At 44.6% G+C, this 25552-nt stretch overlaps 2 protein-coding genes across 2 annotated transcripts in view; both read right to left on the bottom strand.

Annotated features, from left to right (window-relative positions):
• The window catches only part of LOC138786612 (uncharacterized), a 324608-nt gene that overhangs the window by 274058 nt on the left and 24998 nt on the right, over positions 1–25552 (bottom strand). The window lies entirely within an intron of this gene.
• On the bottom strand, positions 5715–24009 carry LOC138786854 (oocyte zinc finger protein XlCOF7.1-like). The gene is made up of 2 exons (XM_069963925.1): positions 22669–24009; positions 5715–6507 (listed from the first exon to the last, which is right to left on the bottom strand). The coding sequence occupies exons 1-2, from the start codon at positions 23951–23953 to the stop codon at positions 5744–5746; spliced, it is 2049 nt and encodes a 682-aa protein (XP_069820026.1). The 5' UTR covers positions 23954–24009; the 3' UTR covers positions 5715–5743.

Here is a 25552-nt window from a genome sequence, read left to right as displayed (position 1 = left end):
GTATTCTCTACCTGTAACACCACACAACACGCTGTATTCTCTACCTGTAACACCACACAGTACACTGTATTCTCTACCTGTAATACCACACAGCACGCTGTATTCTCTACCTGTAACACTACACAGCACACTGTATTCTCTACCTGTAACACCACACAGCACGCTGTATTCTCTACCTGTAACACCACACAGCACACTGTATTCTCTACCTGTAACACCACACAGCACACTGTATTCTCTACCTGTAACACCACACAGCACGCTGTATTCTCTACCTGTAACACCACACAGCACACTGTATTCTCTACCTATAACACCACACAGCATGCTGTATTCTCTACCTGTAACACCACACAGCGCTATATTCTCTACCTGTAACACCACACAGCACCCTGTATTCTCTACCTGTAACACCACACAGCACTGTATTCTCTACCTGTAACACCACACAGCGCTGTATTCTCTACCTGTAACATCACACAGCACACTGTATTCTCTACCTGTAACACCACACAACACGCTGTATTCTCTACCTGTAACACCACACAGCACGCTGTATTCTCTACCTGTAACACCACACAGCACACTGTATTCTCTACCTGTAACACCACACAGCACTGCATTCTCTACCTGTAACACCACACAGCACCCTGTATTCTCTACATGTAACACCACACAGCACCCTGTATTCTCTACCTGTAACACCACACAGCACACTGTATTCTCTACCTGTAACACCACACAACACGCTGTATTCTCTACCTGTAACACCACTATATTCTCTACCTGTAACACCACACAGCACTGTATACTCTACCTGTAACACCACACAGCACACTGTATTCTCTACCTGTAACACCACACAGCACCATGTATTCTCTACCTGTAACACCACACAGCACGCTGTATTCTCTACCTGTAACACCACACAACACGCTGTATTCTCTACCTGTAACACCACACAGCATGCTGTATTCTCTACCTGTAACACCACACAGCACTGCATTCTCTACCTGTAACACCACACAGCACACTGTATTCTCTACCTGTAACACCACACAGCACGCTGTATTCTCTACCTATAACACCACACAGCGCTGTATTCTCTACCTGTAACACCACACAGCGCGCTGTATTCTCTACCTGTCACACCACACAGCACTGTATTCTCTACCTGTAACGCTGATATTGGAATAAAGTAAAGAACTTTTTCATTAAATTTTTTATTTTCTTTTAATTTTTCAGCACATATTATGATCAAGCATCTTTGAAGTTGAGCCCCACAATAAGGAGTTTATCCAATATTATCTTACATGGGATATACTGTTTATGTCTTGTTTTTTGTCCAGGTGGGATTGGCAGTGCCGGCTCGGATCCTCTCTGCCATTTAGCATCATTATAGTGCTTGAAAAATCCCTATATTGTAATCCATATTCTTCGGCTTATTCTTCCAAACATTCTCCCGTCATTAATACAGCCCGAACCGCTTTGCGCACAGACTCCGTTCAGACTGCGTTTCGAAGCCCTTGGCGGTGACAGGTGTGCTATCTATTTTTGGTTCCGATTGGGTTTGTCGTTTTTAATTTACATTTGCATTTAAAAACCCTTAATTTCCTATATGAAATAATGGCCACACTGTAAAAACTAACAGCCAATCACAGCACATATGCAAATAGCTGAAATATAGGAGCCAATAGAAATTCTAAGGTCTTGTCAGTCAATGCCTCACAAGATCCACACAGTCCACTATTGGCCAATAGAAGATGGAAGGTCCTTAACGATTTTGTCTCACTGACATGAGTAAGATTGTCATGGTAACCGAGCAATGATCTTTACCATTATAAGTAGCAGAGTTCAGTCAGTAAAGTAGCAGAGCTGAGACAGCCATGTAGCAGAGACATAACCGCACTAAGTAGCAGAGCTGAGGCAGCCGTGTAGCAGATCCAATACCCGCACTATGTAGCAGAGCCGACACCCGCACTACGTAGAAGAGCTAAGGCAGCCGGGTAACAGAGCTGACAACATAGCAGAGCTGAGCCAGCCGTGTACCAGAGCCGACACCCGCACTACGTAGCGGAGCTCAGGCTGCCCGATAGCAGAGCCAATGACGTAGCAGAGCTGAGCCAGCCATGTACAAGAGCCGACTACCGCATTACGTAGCAGAGCCGACACCCGCACTAAGCAGAGCTGAGCCAGCCACGTAGCAGAGCAGACACCCGCACTATGTATTAGAGCTGAGTCAGTAAAAGCAGAGAGGGGTCAGTAAAGTAGTAGAGCTGAGTTAGTGATGTAGAAGAGGCGATACCCACATGAGTCAGTGAAATAGCAGTGTTTTCGTTTTTTCCTCCTCGTCTTCTAAGACCCACAACTCTTGTACTCTTCCAGCTACAGGGCCGTATAAGGGCTTGTTTTTTTCAGGAACAGGTGTACTTTGTAAATCCGCCTTTTGATTTACCATACCATGTATGACAGAACCCCCAAAATACCATTTATGGGGTGAAATTGGGGAAAAAATATTGTGTGTGTGTGGAAAAATTGTGTGTGTGGGTGGGGGTGGGTTCCCTGTTTACGTAATGCACTTTACAGTAAAACTGACATGTTATCTTTATTCGATAGGTCCGTCTGAATACAGCAATATGCAGGTTATATAGCTTTTCTAATGTTTTACTATTTTTATTAACAGTAAAACTTTTTTTTTTTTCAAAAAGGTGTGATTACAATGGCCCTTTTTTGACTCTTACAATGACCCTTTTTTTATAGAATTTCTATTTTTTCACATACGCGGCTGTTTGGAGTGTCATTCTTTGCGCCATGATCTGTATTTTTTTCTGATACCATAGGTGTGGAGATGAGACATAATTGATAAATTTTTATTCATTTTATTTAAAATAAAATGTAATAAAAATTAGCAATCTTAACTGCTTTTTTACGCTGTTCACCATGCAGGAACAATATAAATTTTATTAGATCGGACGATAACGCACACTATGGTATATTATATGATTTTATTGATTAATATTTTTATGTGTTTTATTTATAAAATGGGAAAGGGGGGTGATTTAAACTTTTATTAGGGGAGGGGCTATGGTGTGTTTTTTAAAACTTTATATTCTTTTTTTTTTTAACACTTTTTATATCCCCTTAGGGGACTTTAACATTTTTACATTGGATCATTGTATAGAGCCTGCCTGTGTAGGCTCTATACCAGGGGTGGGGAACCTTTTCCATGTCGAGGGCCGGTCGGGCATTAATAAAATCATTCGAGGGCCGCATACCGTGTGCGGCAGTTAGTAGCGGGGGTTTGCAGCACCCAGGACAAGGCATAGTATTGTTCCCCTAGTGCCCCTGCTATTGTAGTTAACCCCCAGTGATGCCCCTTGTAGTCTAGTTAACCCCCAAGTCATGTCCCTGGTAGCCTAGTTAACCCCCATCAGGCATGTCCCTGGTAGCCTAGTTATTCCCCCCCCCATCAGTCATGTCTCTGGTAGCCTAGTTGTCCCCCCCATCAGTCATGTCCCTGGTAGCCTAGTTGTCCCCCCCCCATCAGTCATGTCCCTGGTAGCCTAGTTATTCCCCCCCCCCATCAGTCATGTCCCTGGTAGCCTAGTTATTCCCCCCCCATCAGTCATGTCTCTGGTAGCCTAGTTGTCCCCCCCATCAGTCATGTCCCTGGTAGCCTAGTTGTCCCCCCCCCATCAGTCATGTCCCTGGTAGCCTAGTTATTCCCCCCCCCCATCAGTCATGTCCCTGGTAGCCTAGTTATTCCCCCCCCCCCATCAGTCATGTCCCTGGTAGCCTAGTTATTCCCCCCCCATCAGTCATGTCTCTGGTAGCCTAGTTGTCTCCCCCATCAGTCATGTCCCTGGTGGCCTAGTTATCCCCCCATCAGTCATGTCCCTGGTAGCCTAGTTGTCCCCCCCCCATCAGTCATGTCCCTGGTAGCCTAGTTGTCCCCCCCATCAGTCATGTCCCTGGTAGCCTAGTTGCCCCCCCCCCATCAGTCATGTCCCTGGGATCCTAGTTAATCCCCAAATAAAAAAATAAACATCCCACTCACCTTACCTCCGCTCCCACGCTGTCCAGGTCCTCTTCTCTCCCAGGTCCTCTGTGCCGGTCTTCTCCTGCAGGCGGCGCGCGATGAAATGACGTCATCGCGCGCGGCCCGCAAGAGACTAAAGACACGCGCCGCTCTGCTGGGGAAGAAGCCGGCACAGACAGCATCCTCCGGTGTCCGCCAGCTGTCACAGACACCGGAGGATGCTGTGTATGCCGGCTTCTTCCCCAGCAGAGCGGCGAGCATCACAGGGGAGCTCCTGCCACTGATGTAAGTGCCGTGATCGAGGCACTGCGGGGGTTGATGGCGGACGACCGCGGCGGCCTGTCATTAACAGTAAGACCTGGCTGCATATAGCAGCCGGTCCACACATGCTTTGAAGTGAGCTCAGCTCCTGAGCTCACTTCAAAGCACCGACGGACTACATGCCGTACGGCTACGGCTTTGGGTCCTTAAGTGACAAGATTCCATGCTGTACCTGTACGGCATGGGTCCTTAAGAGGTTAAAGGGACGGTACCCAAGTCGCTCTTAAATAGTATGGTACCAAGTGTTAAAGTTTCTCTTAAAGGTACATCATTGTTAAAGGGGCGCTCTTTTCAAGCACTATATATTTCCTTGGAAATGCAAATATAGTTTACTTGTCTTACTGCATCATTTTTTTGAATACGCTGCAGTACTGCAATGAAACTCCAGCATGTGTGAACACAGCCCTAATTTCACTGCAGACCTTTGCTCAATCAGTGAAATCAGTGCAGCAGCTGCTTCTGGCCAGTCAGAGTTGTTGAATCAGTCAGGGGATTGAGGGATCCAGTCAAGCCAAGACAGAGGCATGGAAGATTAGTCTTCTCAGGGCGGGTTCACACTACGGAATTCTCGCGGACAATGTCCGCGGAATTCCGTCAGCTGTCCGCCCGCACATCTGGGCGCCTTTCCGCCGGCCCCATAGACACCATTCTATGGGCCGGCGTATTCCACTATACGCTGAAAGAAGTGTCATGTCACTTCTTTCAGCGGATCGCGGAATACGCCGGCCCATAGAATTGTGTCTATGGAGCCGGCGGAAAAGTGCGTGCCCGTGCGGGCGGACAGCTGACGGAATTCCGCGGACATTGTCCGCGAGAATTCCGTAGTGTGAACCCGCCCTAAGGTGGGAGAGCAGAGGGAGGAGGAGGTGCTGATATGACAGTGGAGCTTGCAGGTGATTGGACGGTCGCAAGGGATTATGGATAATCCTTTGCTCCTACTGAGTGACCATACGGTAAACTAATGTGTGACTGCCATGTTTAGTAAATTTGGAACAGATTACTGTAAATTTGCTTTGCAGAATGGAATAAAAGTCGTGCAAGTAATATAAACTTCCCTTTCACCTCCAGCTACTCCTCTCTATTACTTCCATCCTCTATGTGTCTTATAATGTCCAAAATGTGTTGGACATTATAAAAGACACATTTGGACATTATAGAGGACATTGGGAGAGGGGCATGGGCACGGCCATCTTATGGACAGAATCACCACAGAGCAGGACGGCACAGCCTGGAGGAGGGGAGGTGATTATAGCTCCATGGGGTACACAGGGAACTGCTGTCAGTAAGTGCAGTGAGTACAGTTACTAATACTATACACAGAACTTTAATATAAAATGACGTTTTTCTTTCATAATTGTTTAAATTTCATTTTATTCATTAACCTCATTGTGAACATGAAAATGGCTTCTCCCCTGCGTGAGTTCTTTGATGTCTAACAAGACTGGGTTTCTGAGCAAAACACCTCCCACATTCCGAACATGAAAATGGCTTCTCCCCTGTGTGAATTCTCTGATGTGTAACAAGATACGATTTCTGAGCATAACATTTCCCACATTCCAAACATGAAAATAGTTTATCCCCTGTGTGCGTACCAAGATCTGATTTCTGAGTAAAACATTTTCCATATTGTGAACATGAAAATGGCTTCTCGCTTTCGTGAGATCTTTGATGTCTATCAAAAGCTGATTTCCAAGGAAAACATCTTCCACATTTTGGGCACACATATGGTTTCTCCCCTGTGTGAATTCTTTGATGTCGAACAAGAGATAATTTTAGACTAAAACATTTACCACAATCTGAACATGAATATGGCTTCTCCCCTGTGTGAATGTTTTTATGGAAAAGAAGACCTGATTTTTGAGTAAAACATTTCCCACATTCCGAACATAAAAATGGCTTCTCTCCTGTGTGAATTCTTTGATGGTTAACAAGATCTGATTTCTGAATAAAACATTTTCCACATTCTGAACATGGAAATGGCTTCTCCCCTGTGTGAGTTCTTTGATGTTTAAAAAGATTTGCTTTATGAGCAAAACATTTCTCACATTCTGAACACGAAAATGGTTTCTCCCCTGTGTGAATTCTTTGATGGTTAACAAGAACTGATTTCTGAGTAAAACATTTCCCACATTCTGAACATGAAAATGCCTTTTTGCCTGTAAGATATTTTTTACATGGGAAATCTGAAAACTGAGGCTTTCCTGTATTTTCTCTTTGATGTTTATCGTCTTCTCTGTAAATGTCAGCTTGCTGTGATGGATCAGAAGATGGGACTTGTATAACAGGATGAGATGAGAGATCTTTGCTGTGAGGGGCTGAGGGTGTATCTGGGATAGTGGACGGCTCCTCATATGTATCTTGTGTGATATGATCCTCTGAGGAGATCTGATGTCCCCCTGAGCTCCTGGTAGAATCATCTGCAAAGGAGAAAACACAATTTCTCTTATTTCCCAGTAATAGAAGCTTAAACATATTGCAGACATGGAAAGTTATAACGACAGCGTCACTTTAACTACTGCGGTCAGATAACCTTGTTGCTACATAACTCTTACATGAGACTTCAGCTACTACTATGGAGGCAAAGACCCCCTCCTCATAGCTACATTATCAGTGACAGATCCCCGATCATCCTACTCTCACTGGTTCTCTAGAAGACACAAAAACTTCCAACACGAGAGAGTTGCGTGACCATCGATCATGCTCGAGTTTCTCTGCACCACTTCGGTATCTGATTAGCGGTGGCTGCTGAAGTTGGATAAAGCCCTAAGGCTATCTGGAAAACATGGATATAGTCATAGGCTGTATCCATGTTTTCCAGACAACCTTAGGGCTGTATCCACCGCTCGGGTTCAGACGAACTTCAGCATGCTCGATGTTCGCTCAACTCTAGAGATCATAGATAAATTTGTTGGCAAAACGTCCTCTGAGGGTGCGCAAAAATCACAACATATCAGTACGGACGGCCATGATGGACACATTCAAACAAGTAACCCCAAAACAAAAAGTGACAAACACCTCAACATCGTCAAAAACATCAAAGACCCAAACCACCAACATGGGCGCATCTGATATTCATCATGGCAACAGCTCTTTCTCATCCCAGGACTCTGCTCTCCCCAGCCCTGAAGTCTTGGGCTTCAGCAGCCAGTCACATGCGACCGTAGTAGCCTACTAAGTGTCCCTGTTTCTCCAAACACAAACTTATCTCAAAAAGTCACAGAACCCAACATGACGCAAACGTCTTCCTTAAAAATAACTACCGACAACCGCACAGCCCTCATCCACCAACTCACAGAAAAATATTGATGACCTGGAGAACAGAAGTCAAAGAAGCAACTTGTGGGAATTCCATAATCCATTAAGGGAGACGGCCGGTTTATGTTTCTCTCTTTCGACCTTCCTTAATCCCTTCCCGCCGAATCACGTACCGGCACATCCTATTCTGCATAGCGTTCCGGCAGATGGACACGCCGATACATCACAGGATAGCCAGGCACCCACTGCAACTGCCAGCAGTTAACCCTATGGGTGCTGCGATCAGTGCGATTGCAGCCCCTATAATGCTAAAAGAAGGGAGAATCCTCCCTTCGTTTCCCATCGGGGCTGTGCGGTGCGATCGTACAGCGCCGATGGTCGATGTGACTTCAGGAGACTTCCCCAAGGCCACCTGTGCTACAGCTCTGGTGGCTGACCAAGCTCTGATCAAGTCTGATCAGCTGTGCTATTACAGGCATTATGCATCGCAGTGCTGATCAGCAATATAATCAGGCAATTGCACAGTGAAGTCCCCATAGTGGGACAATAAATTAAAGTGTTAAAAAAACACACAAAAATATGTCAGAATGAAAAAGAAACGTTATAGCATCACATAGTTACAACTGCATAAAGTGAAACAGGTTGGATTAAAAAAATGGGCTCTGCTCCAGAAGGCCAAAATCAGTCCAGTCCTGAAGGGGTTAAGCACCAAACCTACATCTCCCTCCTCTTATTAAAAAAAGCACATTGGCTTGGAGGATCAGCCCCTAGAGAGAATGAGCGCCACCGGCCCACTAGAGCCAAGCTCTTTCACTTATATACTACTGAGGGAATGCACAGGGGGGCTGTACACTACTGGCGGAGCGCACAGGGGGGCTATATACTACTGGGGGAGCGCACAGGGGGGCTATATACTACTGGGAGAGCGCACAGGGGCGCTATATGCTACTGGGGGAGCGCACAGGGGGGCTATATACTACTGGAGGAGCGCACAGGGGGTCTATTATACTACTGGAGGAGCTACATAAGGGCTGGTGAGAGAGAAAAAAATGCCAGTGTTCCCACTAATAAGCAGCAATTCTGAATGTAAATCGTTCAACAACGTTTGTGAGAAGTAACAAAACACCTTTACTACTGATGTTCAGCTCGCACCTTCATCTGACAAACCCCCGCAAGTGAACCTTCACTAAAAGTTGTTGAGTACCCCTGATTTATATGGTTCTTTGTTTCTCCTTTACTCAGTTACTCACCCCTCCCCCTCCCTGGGACGCACGGATCCAACTTTTTCTCCCCCCACACGTCTCATTCTGAGGTCAGGAGAGAGAGCGGTGTCAAGGAAGAGAGCACAAAAGACAGTCTTGCTCTGAGGTCACTATGCTGAGTAGTCGGTGTAGCGGCAGCGCTGAAGGAGCACAGACAGCAATATGGTGATGCCGATACTTTCACTAGTCAAACTACAGTGCCGCACTTTTCTCCAGATACTGAAGCACAACCCAGCTACAGGGCGGCACAGCGCAAACATTTTATATGACTGTATTCTATATATTATACACACATCATGTGTTATTACCTGCAGCCGCGTCACATCCTCATCTATATTATATTAGAACTTAGGCTGAATGATTATATAGCTGGAAAACTGACAGGACACACAGCTTATAATATTCCACACAGAATAGTTACAGCCGGTGACTGAGGAGAAAGTGTGACTGTTCTCTGCATTTAGTGGTCACTACTCACCTGGGCGGTTACCTGTAGTGATGTCCTCCTTATACTGCTCATCACTGCTCACATCTGTCTCTAGAGCATTAATATTATTCCCATCTTCCCCCTGATTCATAAGATGTGAGAGAAATCTTGTAAAAGTCATCAGACAGGAGGAGAAGTCAGGTGGGATGTACAGATCATAGGGAACATCTCCATCTACCTGATCCTGATCCTGTGGGAGAAGAGGACGGGGACATCTCTCTGGTGCTGTTCTCTTACTGGATCTGACTGGAGGGAACACATACAGAGACTGAATTCATTCTTTCCATCCAGATAATACAGAGAGGAGGTGTGTATATAGTCCTGTCTATTACCTGCTGATGGGAGGGGCTGCTGATCCTCCAGCATCACATCCTTGTACTGATCCTTGTGTCCTTCTACATACTCCCACTCCTCCATGGAGAAATAGACCGCCACGTCCTGACACCTTATAGGAACCTGACACACACAATGGTCACACAGTCATCCCTCCCACCCCTTCAGTGGTGTTACTGTATAATGTCCCAGCATTCCCAGCAGCCACAGTCTCACCTCTCCACTCAGCAGCTCCACCATCTTGTTGGTGACTTCTAGGATCTTCTCTTCCTCCATTTCCTCATGTATCAGGGGCCCCGGGATTGGGTTCAGGGTTCTTCCCCATCCTTCACACCCAGGGGCCCCACAGCGCCCACTAGAGGACTTCTTCACTACTGTGTAATCCTGTGTATGGAGAGACACATTACTATCACTCCATCCATTCCCAGAATCCCTCACCTCTCCAGTCCTATCCATCTGTTATTCCATAGATAAGAATGATGTCATGATGACATCACTCCCAGAATCCCTCACCTCCCCAGTCCTATCCATCTGTTATTCCATAGATAAGAATGATGTCATGATGACATCACTCCCAGAATCCCTCACCTCCCCAGTAAGCAGGAAGAGTATGTGTAGGGTGAGGGTTATTATCCTCTCGGCCATCTTGTCTCTGTCTCTCTCCATGGTTGATGGGTCGGTCTCTTATATAGAAGATATCAGCAGAGGATCCTGTAGAGATGAATAGAAAGTAGAGGATACAATTAGAGATGAGCAAACCGGGTTCAGGTTCGAGTCCATCCGAACCCGAACGTTCGGTATTTGATTAGCGGTGGCTGCTGAACTTGGATAAAGCTCTAAGGTTGTCTGGAAAACATGGATACAGCCAATGACTATATCCATGATTTCCACATAGCCTTAGGGCTTTATCCAACTTCAGCAGCCACCGCTAATCGGGTTTGGATGGACTCGAGCATGCTCGAGGTTCGCTCATCTCTAGATATGATGATTCTATGCATTTAGTGGGGTTGAGTGCACCTAGATAACAGCAAAACTGTGCAGAATCCATAATAACTTTATATTGGAAAGATGTAAAGCTACGGGTGGGCAACGTATTAATGCAAAAAAAAAAAAATTGGATTTAGCCCCTGCAGATGATCGCATAGCACATTACTACAGACCTCTGAACTTCATAAAAAAATGGCCCCCAGAGAGAAGCTTACCAATTATAATGTCCTGAAACTCCTCACACGGCCATTACTGTCGTCTTCTACCTCACTGAACGGCCGGGAAACAGACAGACCCTGCAGCTACACAGTCCTGACTGACCCTGACCGCCTGCTTCTAAGAAAGGATGGAGAAAATTAAGCTCCTCCCACACAAGTCACATGAGTGAGACGTCATCAAGAAAACATAGATTCACTTGGAAATAGCATCTACACTGTGTTTACAGGACCTGCCATGATGTCACAGTCATGTGATCAGTCACATGGAGGAGGAGTCACATGATCAGGGGCTGCTGCTCAGTGTATGCAGGACTCTGCTGTGCTGGATGAGCTGAAGTGATGTGTATGGAGCAGAGCTGTGTGTGTGTGTGTTATATATGCCTGCAGCAGAGCTGTGTATGTGTGTGTTATATATGCCTGCAGCAGAGCCCTGTGTGTAATGTACATGTCGGTGAGCTGTATGTGTGTAATGTACATGTAGCTGAGCTGTATGTGTGTAATGTACATGTAGCTGAGCTGTATATATGTGTAATGTACATGTAGCTGAGCTGTATATGTGTATAATGTACATGTAGCTGAGCTGTATATGTGTAATGTACATGTAGCTGAGCTGTATGTGTGTAATGTACATGTAGCTGAGCTGTATGTGTGTAATGTGCATGTAGCTGAGCTGTATGTGTGTAATGTGCATGTAGCTGAGCTGTATGTGTGTAATGTACATGTAGCTGAGCTGTATATGTGTAATGTACATGTAGCTGAGCTGTATGTGTGTAATGTACATGTAGCTGAGCTGTATGTGTGTAATGTACATGTAGCTGAGCTGTATATGTGTAATGTACATGTAGCTGAGCTGTATATGTGTAATGTACATGTAGCTGAGCTGTATATGTGTAATGTAGATGTAGCTGATCTGTATATGTGTAATGTACATGTAGCTGAGCTGTATATGTGTGTAATGTACATGTAGCTGAGCTGTATATGTGTAATGTACATGTAGCTGAGCTGTATATATATATATACTAGAAAATGTACCCGGCGCTGCCCGGGTATAACGTGTCAGTGTGTTAATTAGATTTGTTCTAAGGTGCCCAGGAGGCCAAGCTAAAGGTATTGTTTCATTTGAGTTAATCAGTGGAATTAGTGTATACCTGTAGTGTATAGTTTGAGGGTCCTGGATACCTGTAGTGTATAATTGGTGGAGGTCTTGTATACCTGTAGTATATAGTTCGGGGGTCCTGTATACCTGTAGTGCATAGTTTGGGGGTCCTATATAACTGTAGTATAGAGTTGGTGAAGTTCCTTTATACCTGTAGTATATAGATTTGGGGTCCTGTATACCTGTAGTATAGAGTTGGTGAAGGTGCTGTATACCTGTAGTATAGAGTTGGTGTAGGTCCTGTATACCTGTAGTGTATAGTTTTGGGGTCCTGTATACCTGTAGTGTATAGTTTGGGGTCCTGTATGCCTGTAGTATATAGTTGGTGGAGGTCCTGTATACCTGAAGTATATAGTTGGTGGAGGCCCTGTGCACCTGTAGTGTATAGTTTTGGGGTCCTGTATACCTGTAGTGTAAAGTTTGGGGTCCTGTATACCTGTAGTATATAGTTGGTGGAGGTCCCGTGCACCTGTAGTGTATAGTTTTTGGGTCCTGTATACCTGTAGTGTCCTGTATACCTGCAGGGTCGTATTTACCATTAGGCACCCATGGTCTGGTGAGTAGGGTAGCACCTTGCAGAGGGACATTACCCTCCCGTTCAGACTTGCCAGAAAAACTGTGCAGAATCCATAATAACTTTATATTGGAAAGATGTAAAGCTACGGGTGGGCAACGTATTAATGCAAAAAAAAAAAAATTGGATTTAGCCCCTGCAGATGATCGCATAGCACATTACTACAGACCTCTGAACTTCATAAAAAAATGGCCCCCAGAGAGAAGCTTACCAATTATAATGTCCTGAAACTCCTCACACGGCCATTACTGTCGTCTTCTACCTCACTGAACGGCCGGGAAACAGACAGACCCTGCAGCTACACAGTCCTGACTGACCCTGACCGCCTGCTTCTAAGAAAGGATGGAGAAAATTAAGCTCCTCCCACACAAGTCACATGAGTGAGACGTCATCAAGAAAACATAGATTCACTTGGAAATAGCATCTACACTGTGTTTACAGGACCTGCCATGATGTCACAGTCATGTGATCAGTCACATGGAGGAGGAGTCACATGATCAGGGGCTGCTGCTCAGTGTATGCAGGACTCTGCTGTGCTGGATGAGCTGAAGTGATGTGTGTGGAGCAGAGCTGTGTGTGTGTGTGTTATATATGCCTGCAGCAGAGCTGTGTATGTGTGTGTTATATATGCCTGCAGCAGAGCCCTGTGTGTAATGTACATGTCGGTGAGCTGTATGTGTGTAATGTACATGTAGCTGAGCTGTATGTGTGTAATGTACATGTAGCTGAGCTGTATATATGTGTAATGTACATGTAGCTGAGCTGTATATGTGTATAATGTACATGTAGCTGAGCTGTATATGTGTAATGTACATGTAGCTGAGCTGTATGTGTGTAATGTACATGTAGCTGAGCTGTATGTGTGTAATGTGCATGTAGCTGAGCTGTATGTGTGTAATGTGCATGTAGCTGAGCTGTATGTGTGTAATGTACATGTAGCTGAGCTGTATATGTGTAATGTACATGTAGCTGAGCTGTATGTGTGTAATGTACATGTAGCTGAGCTGTATGTGTGTAATGTACATGTAGCTGAGCTGTATATGTGTAATGTACATGTAGCTGAGCTGTATATGTGTAATGTACATGTAGCTGAGCTGTATATGTGTAATGTAGATGTAGCTGATCTGTATATGTGTAATGTACATGTAGCTGAGCTGTATATGTGTGTAATGTACATGTAGCTGAGCTGTATATGTGTAATGTACATGTAGCTGAGCTGTATATATATATATACTAGAAAATGTACCCGGCGCTGCCCGGGTATAACGTGTCAGTGTGTTAATTAGATTTGTTCTAAGGTGCCCAGGAGGCCAAGCTAAAGGTATTGTTTCATTTGAGTTAATCAGTGGAATTAGTGTATACCTGTAGTGTATAGTTTGAGGGTCCTGGATACCTGTAGTGTATAATTGGTGGAGGTCTTGTATACCTGTAGTATATAGTTCGGGGGTCCTGTATACCTGTAGTGCATAGTTTGGGGGTCCTATATAACTGTAGTATAGAGTTGGTGAAGTTCCTTTATACCTGTAGTATATAGATTTGGGGTCCTGTATACCTGTAGTATAGAGTTGGTGAAGGTGCTGTATACCTGTAGTATAGAGTTGGTGTAGGTCCTGTATACCTGTAGTGTATAGTTTTGGGGTCCTGTATACCTGTAGTGTATAGTTTGGGGTCCTGTATGCCTGTAGTATATAGTTGGTGGAGGTCCTGTATACCTGAAGTATATAGTTGGTGGAGGCCCTGTGCACCTGTAGTGTATAGTTTTGGGGTCCTGTATACCTGTAGTGTAAAGTTTGGGGTCCTGTATACCTGTAGTATATAGTTGGTGGAGGTCCCGTGCACCTGTAGTGTATAGTTTTTGGGTCCTGTATACCTGTAGTGTCCTGTATACCTGCAGGGTCGTATTTACCATTAGGCACCCATGGTCTGGTGAGTAGGGTAGCACCTTGCAGAGGGACATTACCCTCCCGTTCAGACTTGCCAGAAAATCTGGTGTCTTTTCGAGGGGGGTATGGCGGTATTGGTCAGGTCTGGTATAGCGGTGTTATCCAGTCACAGTATGGCGGTATTGGTCAGGTCTGGTATGGCAGTGTTATCCAGCACAGTATAGCGGTATTGGTCAGGTCTGGTATGGCAGTGTTATTCAGTCACAGTGTGTCGGTATTGGTCATGTCTGGTATGGCGGTGTTATCCAGCACAGTATAGCTGTATTGGTCAGGTCTGGTATGGCAGTGTTATTCAGTCACAGTGTGTCGGTATTGGTCATGTCTGGTATGGTGGTGTTATCAAGTCACAGTATGGCGGTATTGGTCAGGTGTGGTATGACAGTGTTATCCAGCTACAGAATGGCAGTATTGGTCAGGTCTGGTATAGCAGTTTTTTCCAGTCATAGTATGGTGGTATTGGTCAGGTGTGTTATGACAGTGTTACCCAGTCACAATATGGTAGTATTGGTCAGGTCTGGTGTGGCGGTGTTATCCAGTCACGGTATGGTGGTATTGGTCAGGTCTGGTATAGCAGTGTTATCCAGTCACAGTATGGTGGTATTGGTCAGGTCTGGTGTGGCGGTGTTATCCAATCACAGTATGGTGGTATTTATCAGGTCTGGTATGGCGGTGTTACCCAGTCACAGTATGGCGGTATTGGTCAGGTGTGGTATGACAGTGTTATCTAGTCACAGTTTGGTATACCTGTAGTGCCCTGTATATACATGTATTGTATAGATGGAGTAGGGGCCCTGTATATATATGTACTGTATAGATGGCGTAGGGGGCCCTGTATATATATGTACTGTATAGATGGAGTAGGGGGTCCTGTATATACATGTACTGTATAGATGGAGTAGGGGATCCTGTATACATGTACTGTATAGATGAAGTAGGGGGTCCTGTATACATGTACTGTATAGATGGAGTAGGGGGCCCTTTATATATATGTACTGTATAGATGGAGTAGGGGGTCCTGTATATACCTGTACTGTATAGATGGAGTAGGGGGTCCTGTATATACATGTACTGTATAGATGGAGTAGGGGGTCCTGTATATACATGTACTGTATAGATGGAGTAGGGGGTCCTGTATATACATGTACTGTATAGATGGAGTAGGGGGTCCTGTATATACATGTACTGTATAGATGGAGTAGGGGGTCCTGTATATACATGTACTGTATAGATGGAGTAGGGGGTCCTGTATACATGTACTGTATAGATGGAGTAGGGGGTCCTGTATACATGTACTGTATAGATGGAGTAGGGGGTCCTGTATATACCTGTACTGTATAGATGGAGTAGGGGGTCCTGTATACATGTACTGTATAGATGGAGTAGGAGGTCCTGTATACATGTACTGTATAGATGGAGTAGGGGGCCCTGTATACATGTACTGTATAGATGGAGTAGGGGGCCCTGTATACATGTCCTGTATAGATGGAGTAGGGGGTCCTGTATATACATGTACTGTATAGATGGAGTAGGGGGTCCTGTATATACATGTACTGTATAGATGGAGTAGGGGGTCCTGTATATACATGTACTGTATAGATGGAGTAGGGGGTCCTGTATATACATGTACTGTATAGATGGAGTAGGGGGCCCTGTATAGATGGAGTAGGGGGCCCTGTATAGATGGAGTAGGGGGTCCTGTATATACATGTACTGTATAGATGGAGTAGGAGGTCCTGTATACATGTACTGTATAGATGGAGTAAGGGGTCCTGTATATACATGTACTGTATAGATGGAGTAGGGGGTCCTGTATATACATGTACTGTATAGATGGAGTAGGGGGTCCTGTATATACATGTACTGTATAGATGGAGTAGGGGGTCCTGTATATACATGTACTGTATAGATGGAGTAGGGGGTCCTGTATATACATGTACTGTATAGATGGAGTAGGGGGCCCTGTATATATATGTACTGTATAGATGGAGTAGGGGGTCCTGTATATACATGTACTGTATAGATGGAGTAGGGGGCCCTGTATATACATGTACTGTATAGATGGAGTAGGGGGTCCTGTATATACATGTACTGTATAGATGGAGTAGGGGGTCCTGTATACATGTACTGTATGGATGGAGTAGGGGGCCCTGTATATACATGTACTGTATAGATGGAGTAGGGGGTCCTGTATATACATGTACTGTATAGATGGAGTAGGGGGTCTACCAGTTATTACTGTGGATGTTGTGAGGCAGCTTCCCTAGCAACCATTGCTCCCTGTGAAAATGAAAGCAGTAATCCTATTGGTTGCTAAGGCTCCAACTGCCGTGTCTGCTGCAGCTAATTATATCACCTGTGTTTGCAGTGAGGAGATTTTCCCATTCATCTCTATGAGGCGCCTCTCTTTCCCCTCCCCCTCCCCTCCTGTACATCTGGCGGGGACGGGACCTTCGCAATAACGTTCCCGGGCACCCAATGTATCTGTGTGCCAAATTTGGGGTCAAACGGTTTAGGCGTTTGGAAGTCTATAGAGGACAGACAGACAGACAGACAGAAGGACAGACAGACAGACTTTGATTTTTATGATATATATATATGTAGCAGTCTGTAGTGAGAGGATATCAGGGAGGATGGAGGTTATGATGAATAAATGAAGATCTATCCTGTCACAGGCCGAGTGGTAATAACTCTCTCCCTCTTCCTGAGGTAAATACGGCCACAGAGGTTATAGAGGGGACTGTACCTAGGTGTGTGGTGATTATGGTACTTGTAGTTCCCACTGGGGCTTCTCTATTACTGCTGTCTGAGGTGATACTGGAGAAGCCCTTGATGGTGATGAGGTGCAGAGAAAATCAGACAGCAGGGAGTCGGAGCAGTGAGGTACAACAGTGACTGTTACTTGTATAGGAAGTATATAACTCTAACAGCTTCTTAATACTCAATATCTCTCAATATGGCCGACTGCCAGAGATGGGTCACTGCTGTTAGTTTGGAGGTATGCTGGTATATGTGCAGTCGCCCTTCGTGAATTGGACAGGCAGCCAACCACAGCCCAGTGCAATGGGAGTCCTTTAGGGTATCTGGGCCGCACCATAAGCCACAACATTTTGGTTCCCAGGATATATAAGGGTATGTGGAGGAGTTGCCCCTCAGTGTGACACCTTGGTGAGTAAGTGGATCAGGCTCGCTCTCTGGGTTCATCAATAAAATAAGCTGCTTGGCCCAACAACTCCCATATGTCGCACTATTTCTGTTAGTTGTGGTGCTGACTCCAGTAAATCTCCTCACAGGCTGTAGTCCCCTCAGAGGATGTTTCTTTTACCACAGCTGCACTTGACTAACCAGGGAATTCCTGTCACAACTGCCTCTTAAGGGGAGTCTATTAGAATAGCTCCGCCCTCTTTCTGGGCCTTTCTCCTAGCTAGAGTAGTACACTAAGGGTCTATTCACACGTCAGTATATTTTTCCAATCCGCAAATTTCAGTCAGTATACAATCCGCAAATTCAGTCCGTATTGCATCCGTATTGCATCCGTATTGCTTCAGTAAAATACAGACCCCATAGAGTTGTATTGGATGTGTCAGTTACTGTCCGTACTAGGGTCTGTCCTTTTTTTTTTGCGGAACGGATTGCAGCCCAGTACACAACACGGATGTGTGTATAGGTCCATTGAAATACATTGGTCCTATATTATTGCGGATCCGCAATTAAGGACATGAACAGGACGTATGAATAGAGCCTAAGGAGGCAGCTGTTGTTGCTATGGTAACTCCCTGCTCTGGTCTGTGTGAATAATAAAGATGTCCCATCTCCAGCATGGCCCCTCTCTGTAATATAATAAAGGATAAACAGTGTATTATTATTAATCCATTCTCTGCTCAACCTTAGGGAAACCCCCAACTCCTGTATACTACATTCCTATCATGCCCGGACAGCCAATGCTTATCCGTCAGCTGCAAATCCCAACCCGCAGACACTGTTAGATAGCTGTTCAGACATGGAGGAACATGTTACCCTTCATATATCTGTCTGTGTTTCCAGAACATGAACCTGAATTACAGCTGACAGATTCCCTTTAACCGTAGTCTGTACACACATTTCTATATACATATTGATTGTTTTTCTAGAGTGCTCCCCCCCCCCCCAAAAAAAAAGATAAAGAATCACATGAAGGAATAGAGCATACTAATTGTACCCAAACAATATCCTAAGCTACATTCAATATTAAATTATAGACCAGTAATAAACTTTAATTTCTTTAAAATTTCTTTAGTTTCTGCCGGGGTGAAGCCCGCCTGACCCCCCCCCCCCCAGTGGAGCCCCTTATACTTACCCCTCGTCGAAGTCCCGGACCCTGTCGGAAGCCATGCGCGTGCTCACCAGAGATGAGTCCGACGCCCATAGAGAATGACCGGAGCAGTCATTCTCCATGGCCGTCAGACTCATCTGTGGTGCGCGCACATGGCTTCTGACAGGGATTTTTCGGCAGGAGTCGGGACTTTGAAGAAGGGGTAAGTATAAGGGACTCCACGGGGGGGTTGGGCAGGCTTCACCCCAGCAGCCGGGGTGGCAGGTTCCCTTTAAATTCATTTGACTGTAGAATAAAAGATATAATATACAAACATCAACAGTCTAGCTCCTCCAGCTTAGATCATACATTCAACCATGTCATAAACAATAAATATATATAACTGAGAGCCCTTGTCTTAATTAGAAAGGCCTTACATCCCCCCCCCCCCATTCAAATTCTGACACAAATGGGGGGGGCTGCAGCTTCTTCTCTTCTCTCTTGATTCTTCCACAGCGCTGGCTAAAGTGACAGGAGTTTTCCCTTGCTAGGTCCTAAATAAACTCTGACCATGCCTCTTCCCTGTGTCTCCCCCAATCTCTACATGTCCCCAGGGAATAGACTTCCCCTATTCCCCCAGATACACTCTTTTCACAGGTTAATTTTAAACCAATTAAAAGCTTCCTTAAAGCCACCAATCACAAACCTGTATCCATGTGAGAGGCAAAAATCGCTGCTCCCACAGATACCGGCCTGCCATTGGCGCTCACTTAACCAATCCCCACTTAGCAGCTTCTGAGGTAACTCACAAACCTAACTCCTTATTAACCCTTCCTCTGCTGCCCATTCCTTCATGTTAACCCCTCCCAATGGTCCGGGGTTAACCATGACTTGTCTATAGAAATGTCAATAGTAATTTATAATTCAATGAGAAAAGGCCAGATAAAATGCCAAAAAGCAAGAAAAACTGCTGCCAGATTTATGGGCAAAACAAAGCTGTGGAAAAGCTGTGTCTGAAGGAAAACTAATGGTGCGTTTACACAGAGAGATTTATCTGACAGATCTTTGAAGCCAAAGCCAGGAGCAGACTATAAACAGAGAACAGGTCATAAAGGAAAGACTGAGATTTCTCCTCTTTTCAAATCCATTCCTGGCTTTGGCTTAAAAAAATCTGTCAGATAAATCTCTCTGTGTAAATGCATCCTAAAGGGCCTCTTACACGGGTCGATTAACGTGCAATAAATCATTAAGTTGTTCGAATTTGAGCGATAATCTTCTGGTGTAAACACGGCAACGATCAAACGGCGAATGAAAATTCCTTCCTATGTTGTTGATCGCATCTTTCACGCTGACCCCCAAATCATCGGTAATCGTTCTCACGTCCTTCAGTGTAAACACTCGTTGTTCACAAGGATCGGTATATATTATAATCATATCGACTTTTAGTCGTCTAAACGCCTATTGTTTGCTAAACAAGCACTGAAGAAATTTTTCCCCCAACAGCACCAGAGAGAGGGACCCCGCCCTTAGGGACAGGAAACCTGGCGGATAAAAAGGTTAGGCCCTCCTCTCCTCCTCAGAGGTTTCCTGTCCCTGTGGGAAGCCTGGTGTACAGAGGCTCAGTCGCAGTCTCTGCATGTGAGCTTGTTTCACTGGAGCTCTCTTCTCCCTGAGTGCTGCCTTGGTACAGTAGAGCGCAGGGAAGCTTATAAGAGCCGTCGGACTATACTCACCATCTCTCTGCAGGCGGCAGTTTGGTCTTCACCCCAGGTTTTTCTATCACTATAGGTTACATCTTGCTGATTCTTCGGGCGTGGGATTTGGTCGTAACGTCTTGCAGGCTGTTGGCCCTCCCTAATATTTTCCTTTTCCGGTATTGTCTCTGTGGTGCCGTCATGTCGATGGGGAAAACAGTAGTTACTCACCGGTAATGATGCTTCCTTGTAGATGACAGCACCATTATGGTGACTGCTTTAAGGAACAGGGGAGCAGTGCTACGATCTACCACAGTGATGGCTAAGCTTGACACTCCAGCTGTTGCAAAACTACAATTCCCATCATGCCTGAACAACCAAAGATATGGCTTTGGCTACCCAGGCATGATGGGAATTGTAGTTTTGTAACAGCTGGAGTGTCAAGGTTAGCCATCACTGATCTACCATGTGAAAATGACCCGGAGAGGGACGAAATGGTGATCAAGGAGGCGTTATGTGGGTAGAGGGTTTAAAACACCAATGGGTGGGCATCTCTAGCTGAGGTCACACAAAGTAGCCAGTAATGTACCAAATCACAATCCACAGAAAAGTCTGGTTACGATAGCCAAAGGTCTGGGAAGCTAGGGCCAAAAGTTAATGCAAAAAAAAACAACAGTCAGACAGACATTGAAGTCTCCCTCCAGCAACAGCTGAAATTACAGGTCGGGTCATACTTGGAGTCACCCTTGCCCCTAAATATTTTTGAACCGGTGCACTTCTGGCCAGAAAAAGGTCGATATCTGGCCGCATATGGCAGTTTGCTCTGATCCTGCTGTCCTCGCCAACCTGTAGTGTGCCATCTGAGAGGGTATCAATGCCGCAGGGGCCATTGGGAAACCCATGAGGATGAGGCTGTCTCACCCCAGTGCGAAGAGACTGACTTTTCTCAAATTGAACCAAGCCTAGCCCCAGATTTTAACACTCTCACGTCTGATGCTAAGGACAGGAACATCAGCTACCAGTAACTTGTCTGTCTCCATAAAAAAATATTTGCCCACCATTAGTTTTTACATTGTTTCAATATATCAAGTAATGTTCCCCCTCTAGGAAATACTCATAGTCCATTACTTTTAAAGAACCCCATCTTCACATTTGCTACATATTGTGTGTTTTTTTTTAACGTCTCTCGTGGTTGCTTGAGTGGTATAAGGCAAGAGAATTGTTTCATCATGGAGGATCATATCCCCTAAAGCTATAACCAGCAGCTATTTGTTGCTGAAAGGCAGGTTGCTTGATATAATGGCCGCTGTCTTCACAGCATCCTGTCACTTGGTATAATGGACCCTGTCTTTACAGCACCCAGTGACTTGCTGTAATGCACGCCCAACACCCAGATGCTTGGTATAATGAACCCTGTCTTTACAACATCCAGTGACTTCATAAAATGCACACCCAGCACCCAGTTACTTGGTATAAGGGGCACTGGCTTCACAGCTCTTGCAGAAAACCACCCACAATCCACCTTCCTATGCTCTCTGTCCCTATCTCTCTGTATTTCTCTCCCTGCTCTGCTCTAAATGGCTTGTGCAACCTGTTCTCCACTACATACAGATGACTGCCCACCTCCAGAAAGTACCTCACCCTATATAGAGGGGGAGGTGCTGAAATGACATTTGGGCTTGCAGGCGATTGGACGGTCGCAAGGGATTATGGATAATCCCTGGCTTCTACTAAGTGACCATACTGTAAACTAATATGTTTCCCCTCCAGCTGCTCCTCTCTATTACCTCAATCCTCTATGTGTCTTATAATGTTCAAAATGTGTTATTTTTGGCCCATTAAAGCCTGTATATACCTATGGAAGACACTGGGGGAGGGGCATGGGCACGGCTATCTTATGGACAGAATCACCACAGAGCAGGAGGGCACAGCCTGAAGGAGGGGAGCCTGATTATAGCTCTATGGGGTACACAGGGAGTTGCTGTCAGTAAGTGCAGTGAGTACAGTTACTAATACTATACACAGAACTATTTTACTATAAAATGCGGATTTTTTTTCATAATTGTTTAAAATTAGTTTTATTCATTAACCTCATTGTGAACAAGAAAATAGCTTCTCCCCTATGTGAGTTCTTTGATGTTTAACAAGACTGGATTTCTGAGCAAAACACCTCCCACATTCCAAACATGAAAATGGCTTCTCCCCTGTGTGAGTTCTCTGATGGTTAACAAGATCTGATTTCTGAGTAAAACATTTCCCACATTCCGAGCAAGAAAATGGCTTCTCCCCTGTGTGAGTTCTCTGATGCTTCACAAGATCTGATTTCTGAGTAAAACATTTCCCACATTCCAAACATGAAAAGGGCTTCTCACTTTCATGAGATCTTTGATGTCTATCAAAAGCTGATTTCCAGGGAAAACATCTTCCACATTTTGGGCACACATATGGTTTCTCCCCTGTGTGAGTTCGTTGATGTAGAACAAGAGATGATTTTACACTAAAACATTTATCACAATCTGAACATGAATATGGCTTCTCCCCTGTGTGAATGTTTTTATGGAGAAGATGTGATTTTTGAGTAAAACATTTCCCACATTCCGAACATAAAAATGGCTTCTCTCCTGTGTGAATTCTATGATGGTTAACAAGATCTGATTTCTGAATAAAACATTTCCCACATTCTAAACATGGAAATGGCTTCTCCCCTGTGTGAGTTCTTTTATGTTTAAAAAGATTAGCTTTATGAGCAAAACATTTCTCACATTCTGAACACGAAAATGGCTTCTCCCCTGTGTGAAGTCTTTGATGGTCAACAAGATGTGATTTATAATTAAAACATTTCCCACATTCTGAACATGAAAATGACTTCTCCCCTGTATGAATTCTTTGATGTTCAACAAGATGTGCTTTATAATTAAAACATTTCCCACATTCTGAACATGAAAATGGCTTCTCCTCTTTGTGAAGTCTTTGATGCATAACAAGCTTTGATTTCTGAGTAAAACATTTCCCACATTCAGAACATGAAAATGGCTTCTCTCCTGTGTGAATTATCTGATGTGCCTTAAGATTTTTTTTACGGGTAAAACATTTATCACATTGTGAACATGAAAACTGAGGCTTTCCTGTATTTTCTCTTTGAAGTCCATCGTCTTCTCTGTAAATGTCAGCTTGCTGTGATGGAGCAGAAGATGGGACTTGTATAACAGGATGAGATGAGAGATCTTTGCTGTGAGGGGCTGAGGGTGTATCTGGGATAGTGGACGGCTCCTCATATGTATCTTGTGTGATATGATCCTCTGAGGAGATCTGATGTCCCCCTGAGCTCCTGGTAGAATCATCTGCAAAGGAGAAAACACCATTTCTCTTATTTCCCAGTAATAGAAGCTTAAACATATTGCAGACATGGAAAGTTACTCTTTTTTATGTAACATAATAAGAATGATCAGATCTGTTCCCATCCACAGGAAGTGTCAGGGAGAAGAATCTAGAAGCTGGAGGCCAGGGAGATGACGTCCTTAGTAGTAAAAAGTAACGGAAACTCTTCTCAAATAAAAAATAGGACTATTGACCCCCTACATACCGATAACCTGCTGGACCCCAACCAGCATGGTGTTACTGGGGGCAGATCACAGGAGAATATAGGGCCAAACCGTCTACGCTGAATAGTGGTGGGAATAAAGGGCCATGAGGTCTTGTCGGAGGCCTTTCCTGCATCTTAACTAAGTATAATGGTCAAAGTTCATGAGGGGTCACGAACTCGATCATTGAAAAATTCTCGACTCTAGTAACAAGCACTCGATAATTTTTGCGCTCCATCCACAATACTTTGTGTTTTGAACAAAAAAAAAGAATCAATATCACCACAAAGGTTAAAAAAAATTACAGTGAGTATATTACATAGCTTCTTGCAATCACATTCCCTGTTCATTTTTAAAAAAAAACATATTTGCAACAGGTACACTGTAAGATGAGGACAGTCACTATAGATGCAGCAGCAGGAGACTGATAGTGATATATTGTCCGCTGGGACTGTGCTGTATATTAGAATTTAGGCTAAATGATTATATAGCTGGAAAACTGACAGGACACAGAGCTTATAATATTCCACACAGAATAGTTACAGCTGGTGACTGAGGAGAATGTGTGACTGTTCTCTGCATTTACTGGTCACTACTCACCTGGGCGGTTACCTGTAGTGATGTCCTCCTTATACTGCTCATCACTGCTGTCATCTGTCTCTTCTTCTTTTACTATGTTGTGGATTGCAATACTATGGATCAGTTCCTTCCCTGTAGTAATTTCCTCCTTATACTGCTCATCACCGCTGTTATCTGTCTTCTCTTCTTTTTTTACCATTATGTCTGTATCATCAATATAGTTCAGATCCTTTCCTGTAGTGATGTCCTCCTTATACTGCTCATCACTGCTCACATCTGTCTCTGGATCATTAATGTTGTTCCCATCTTCACCCTGATTCATAAGATGTGAGAGAAATATTGTAAAAGTCATCAGACAGGAGGAGAAGTCAGGTGGGATGTACAGATCATAGGGAACATCTCCATCTACCTGATCCTGATCCTGTGGGAGAAGAGGACGGGGACATCTCTCTGGTGCTGTTCTCTTACTGGATCTGACTGGAGGGAACACATACAGAGACTGAATTCATTCTTTCCATCCAGATAATACAGAGAGGAGGTATGTATATAGTCCTGTCTATTACCTGCTGATGGGAGGGGCTGCTGATCCTCCAGCATCACATCCTTGTACTGATCCTTGTGTCCTTCTACATACTCCCACTCCTCCATGGAGAAATAGACCGCCACGTCCTGACACCTTATAGGAACCTGACACACACAATGATCACACAGTCATCCCCCCCACCCCTCCAGTGGTGTTACTGTATAATGTCCCAGCATTCCCAGCAGCCACAGTCTCACCTCTCCACTCAGCAGCTCCACCATCTTGTTGGTGACTTCTAGGATCTTCTCTTCC

This window comes from Dendropsophus ebraccatus, chromosome 3 (assembly GCF_027789765.1).
Source record: "Dendropsophus ebraccatus isolate aDenEbr1 chromosome 3, aDenEbr1.pat, whole genome shotgun sequence".
Classification (NCBI taxonomy): domain Eukaryota; kingdom Metazoa; phylum Chordata; class Amphibia; order Anura; family Hylidae; genus Dendropsophus; species Dendropsophus ebraccatus.
The sequence above is the reverse complement of the archived record's forward strand: the minus strand, read 5'-3'. Positions and strand labels throughout refer to the sequence as shown.

Excerpts from the sequence above, each read along its gene's own strand:
- LOC138786854 (XM_069963925.1), bottom strand. The coding sequence starts at position 23,953 with ATGTTTAAGCTTCTATTACTGGGAAATAAGAGAAATGGTGTTTTCTCC. Across the intron at positions 6,508-22,668 it reads AACTCACATAGGGGAGAAGC|CATTTTCATGTTCAGAATGT; the intron begins TATTTTCTTGTT and ends CAGGCAAAAAGG.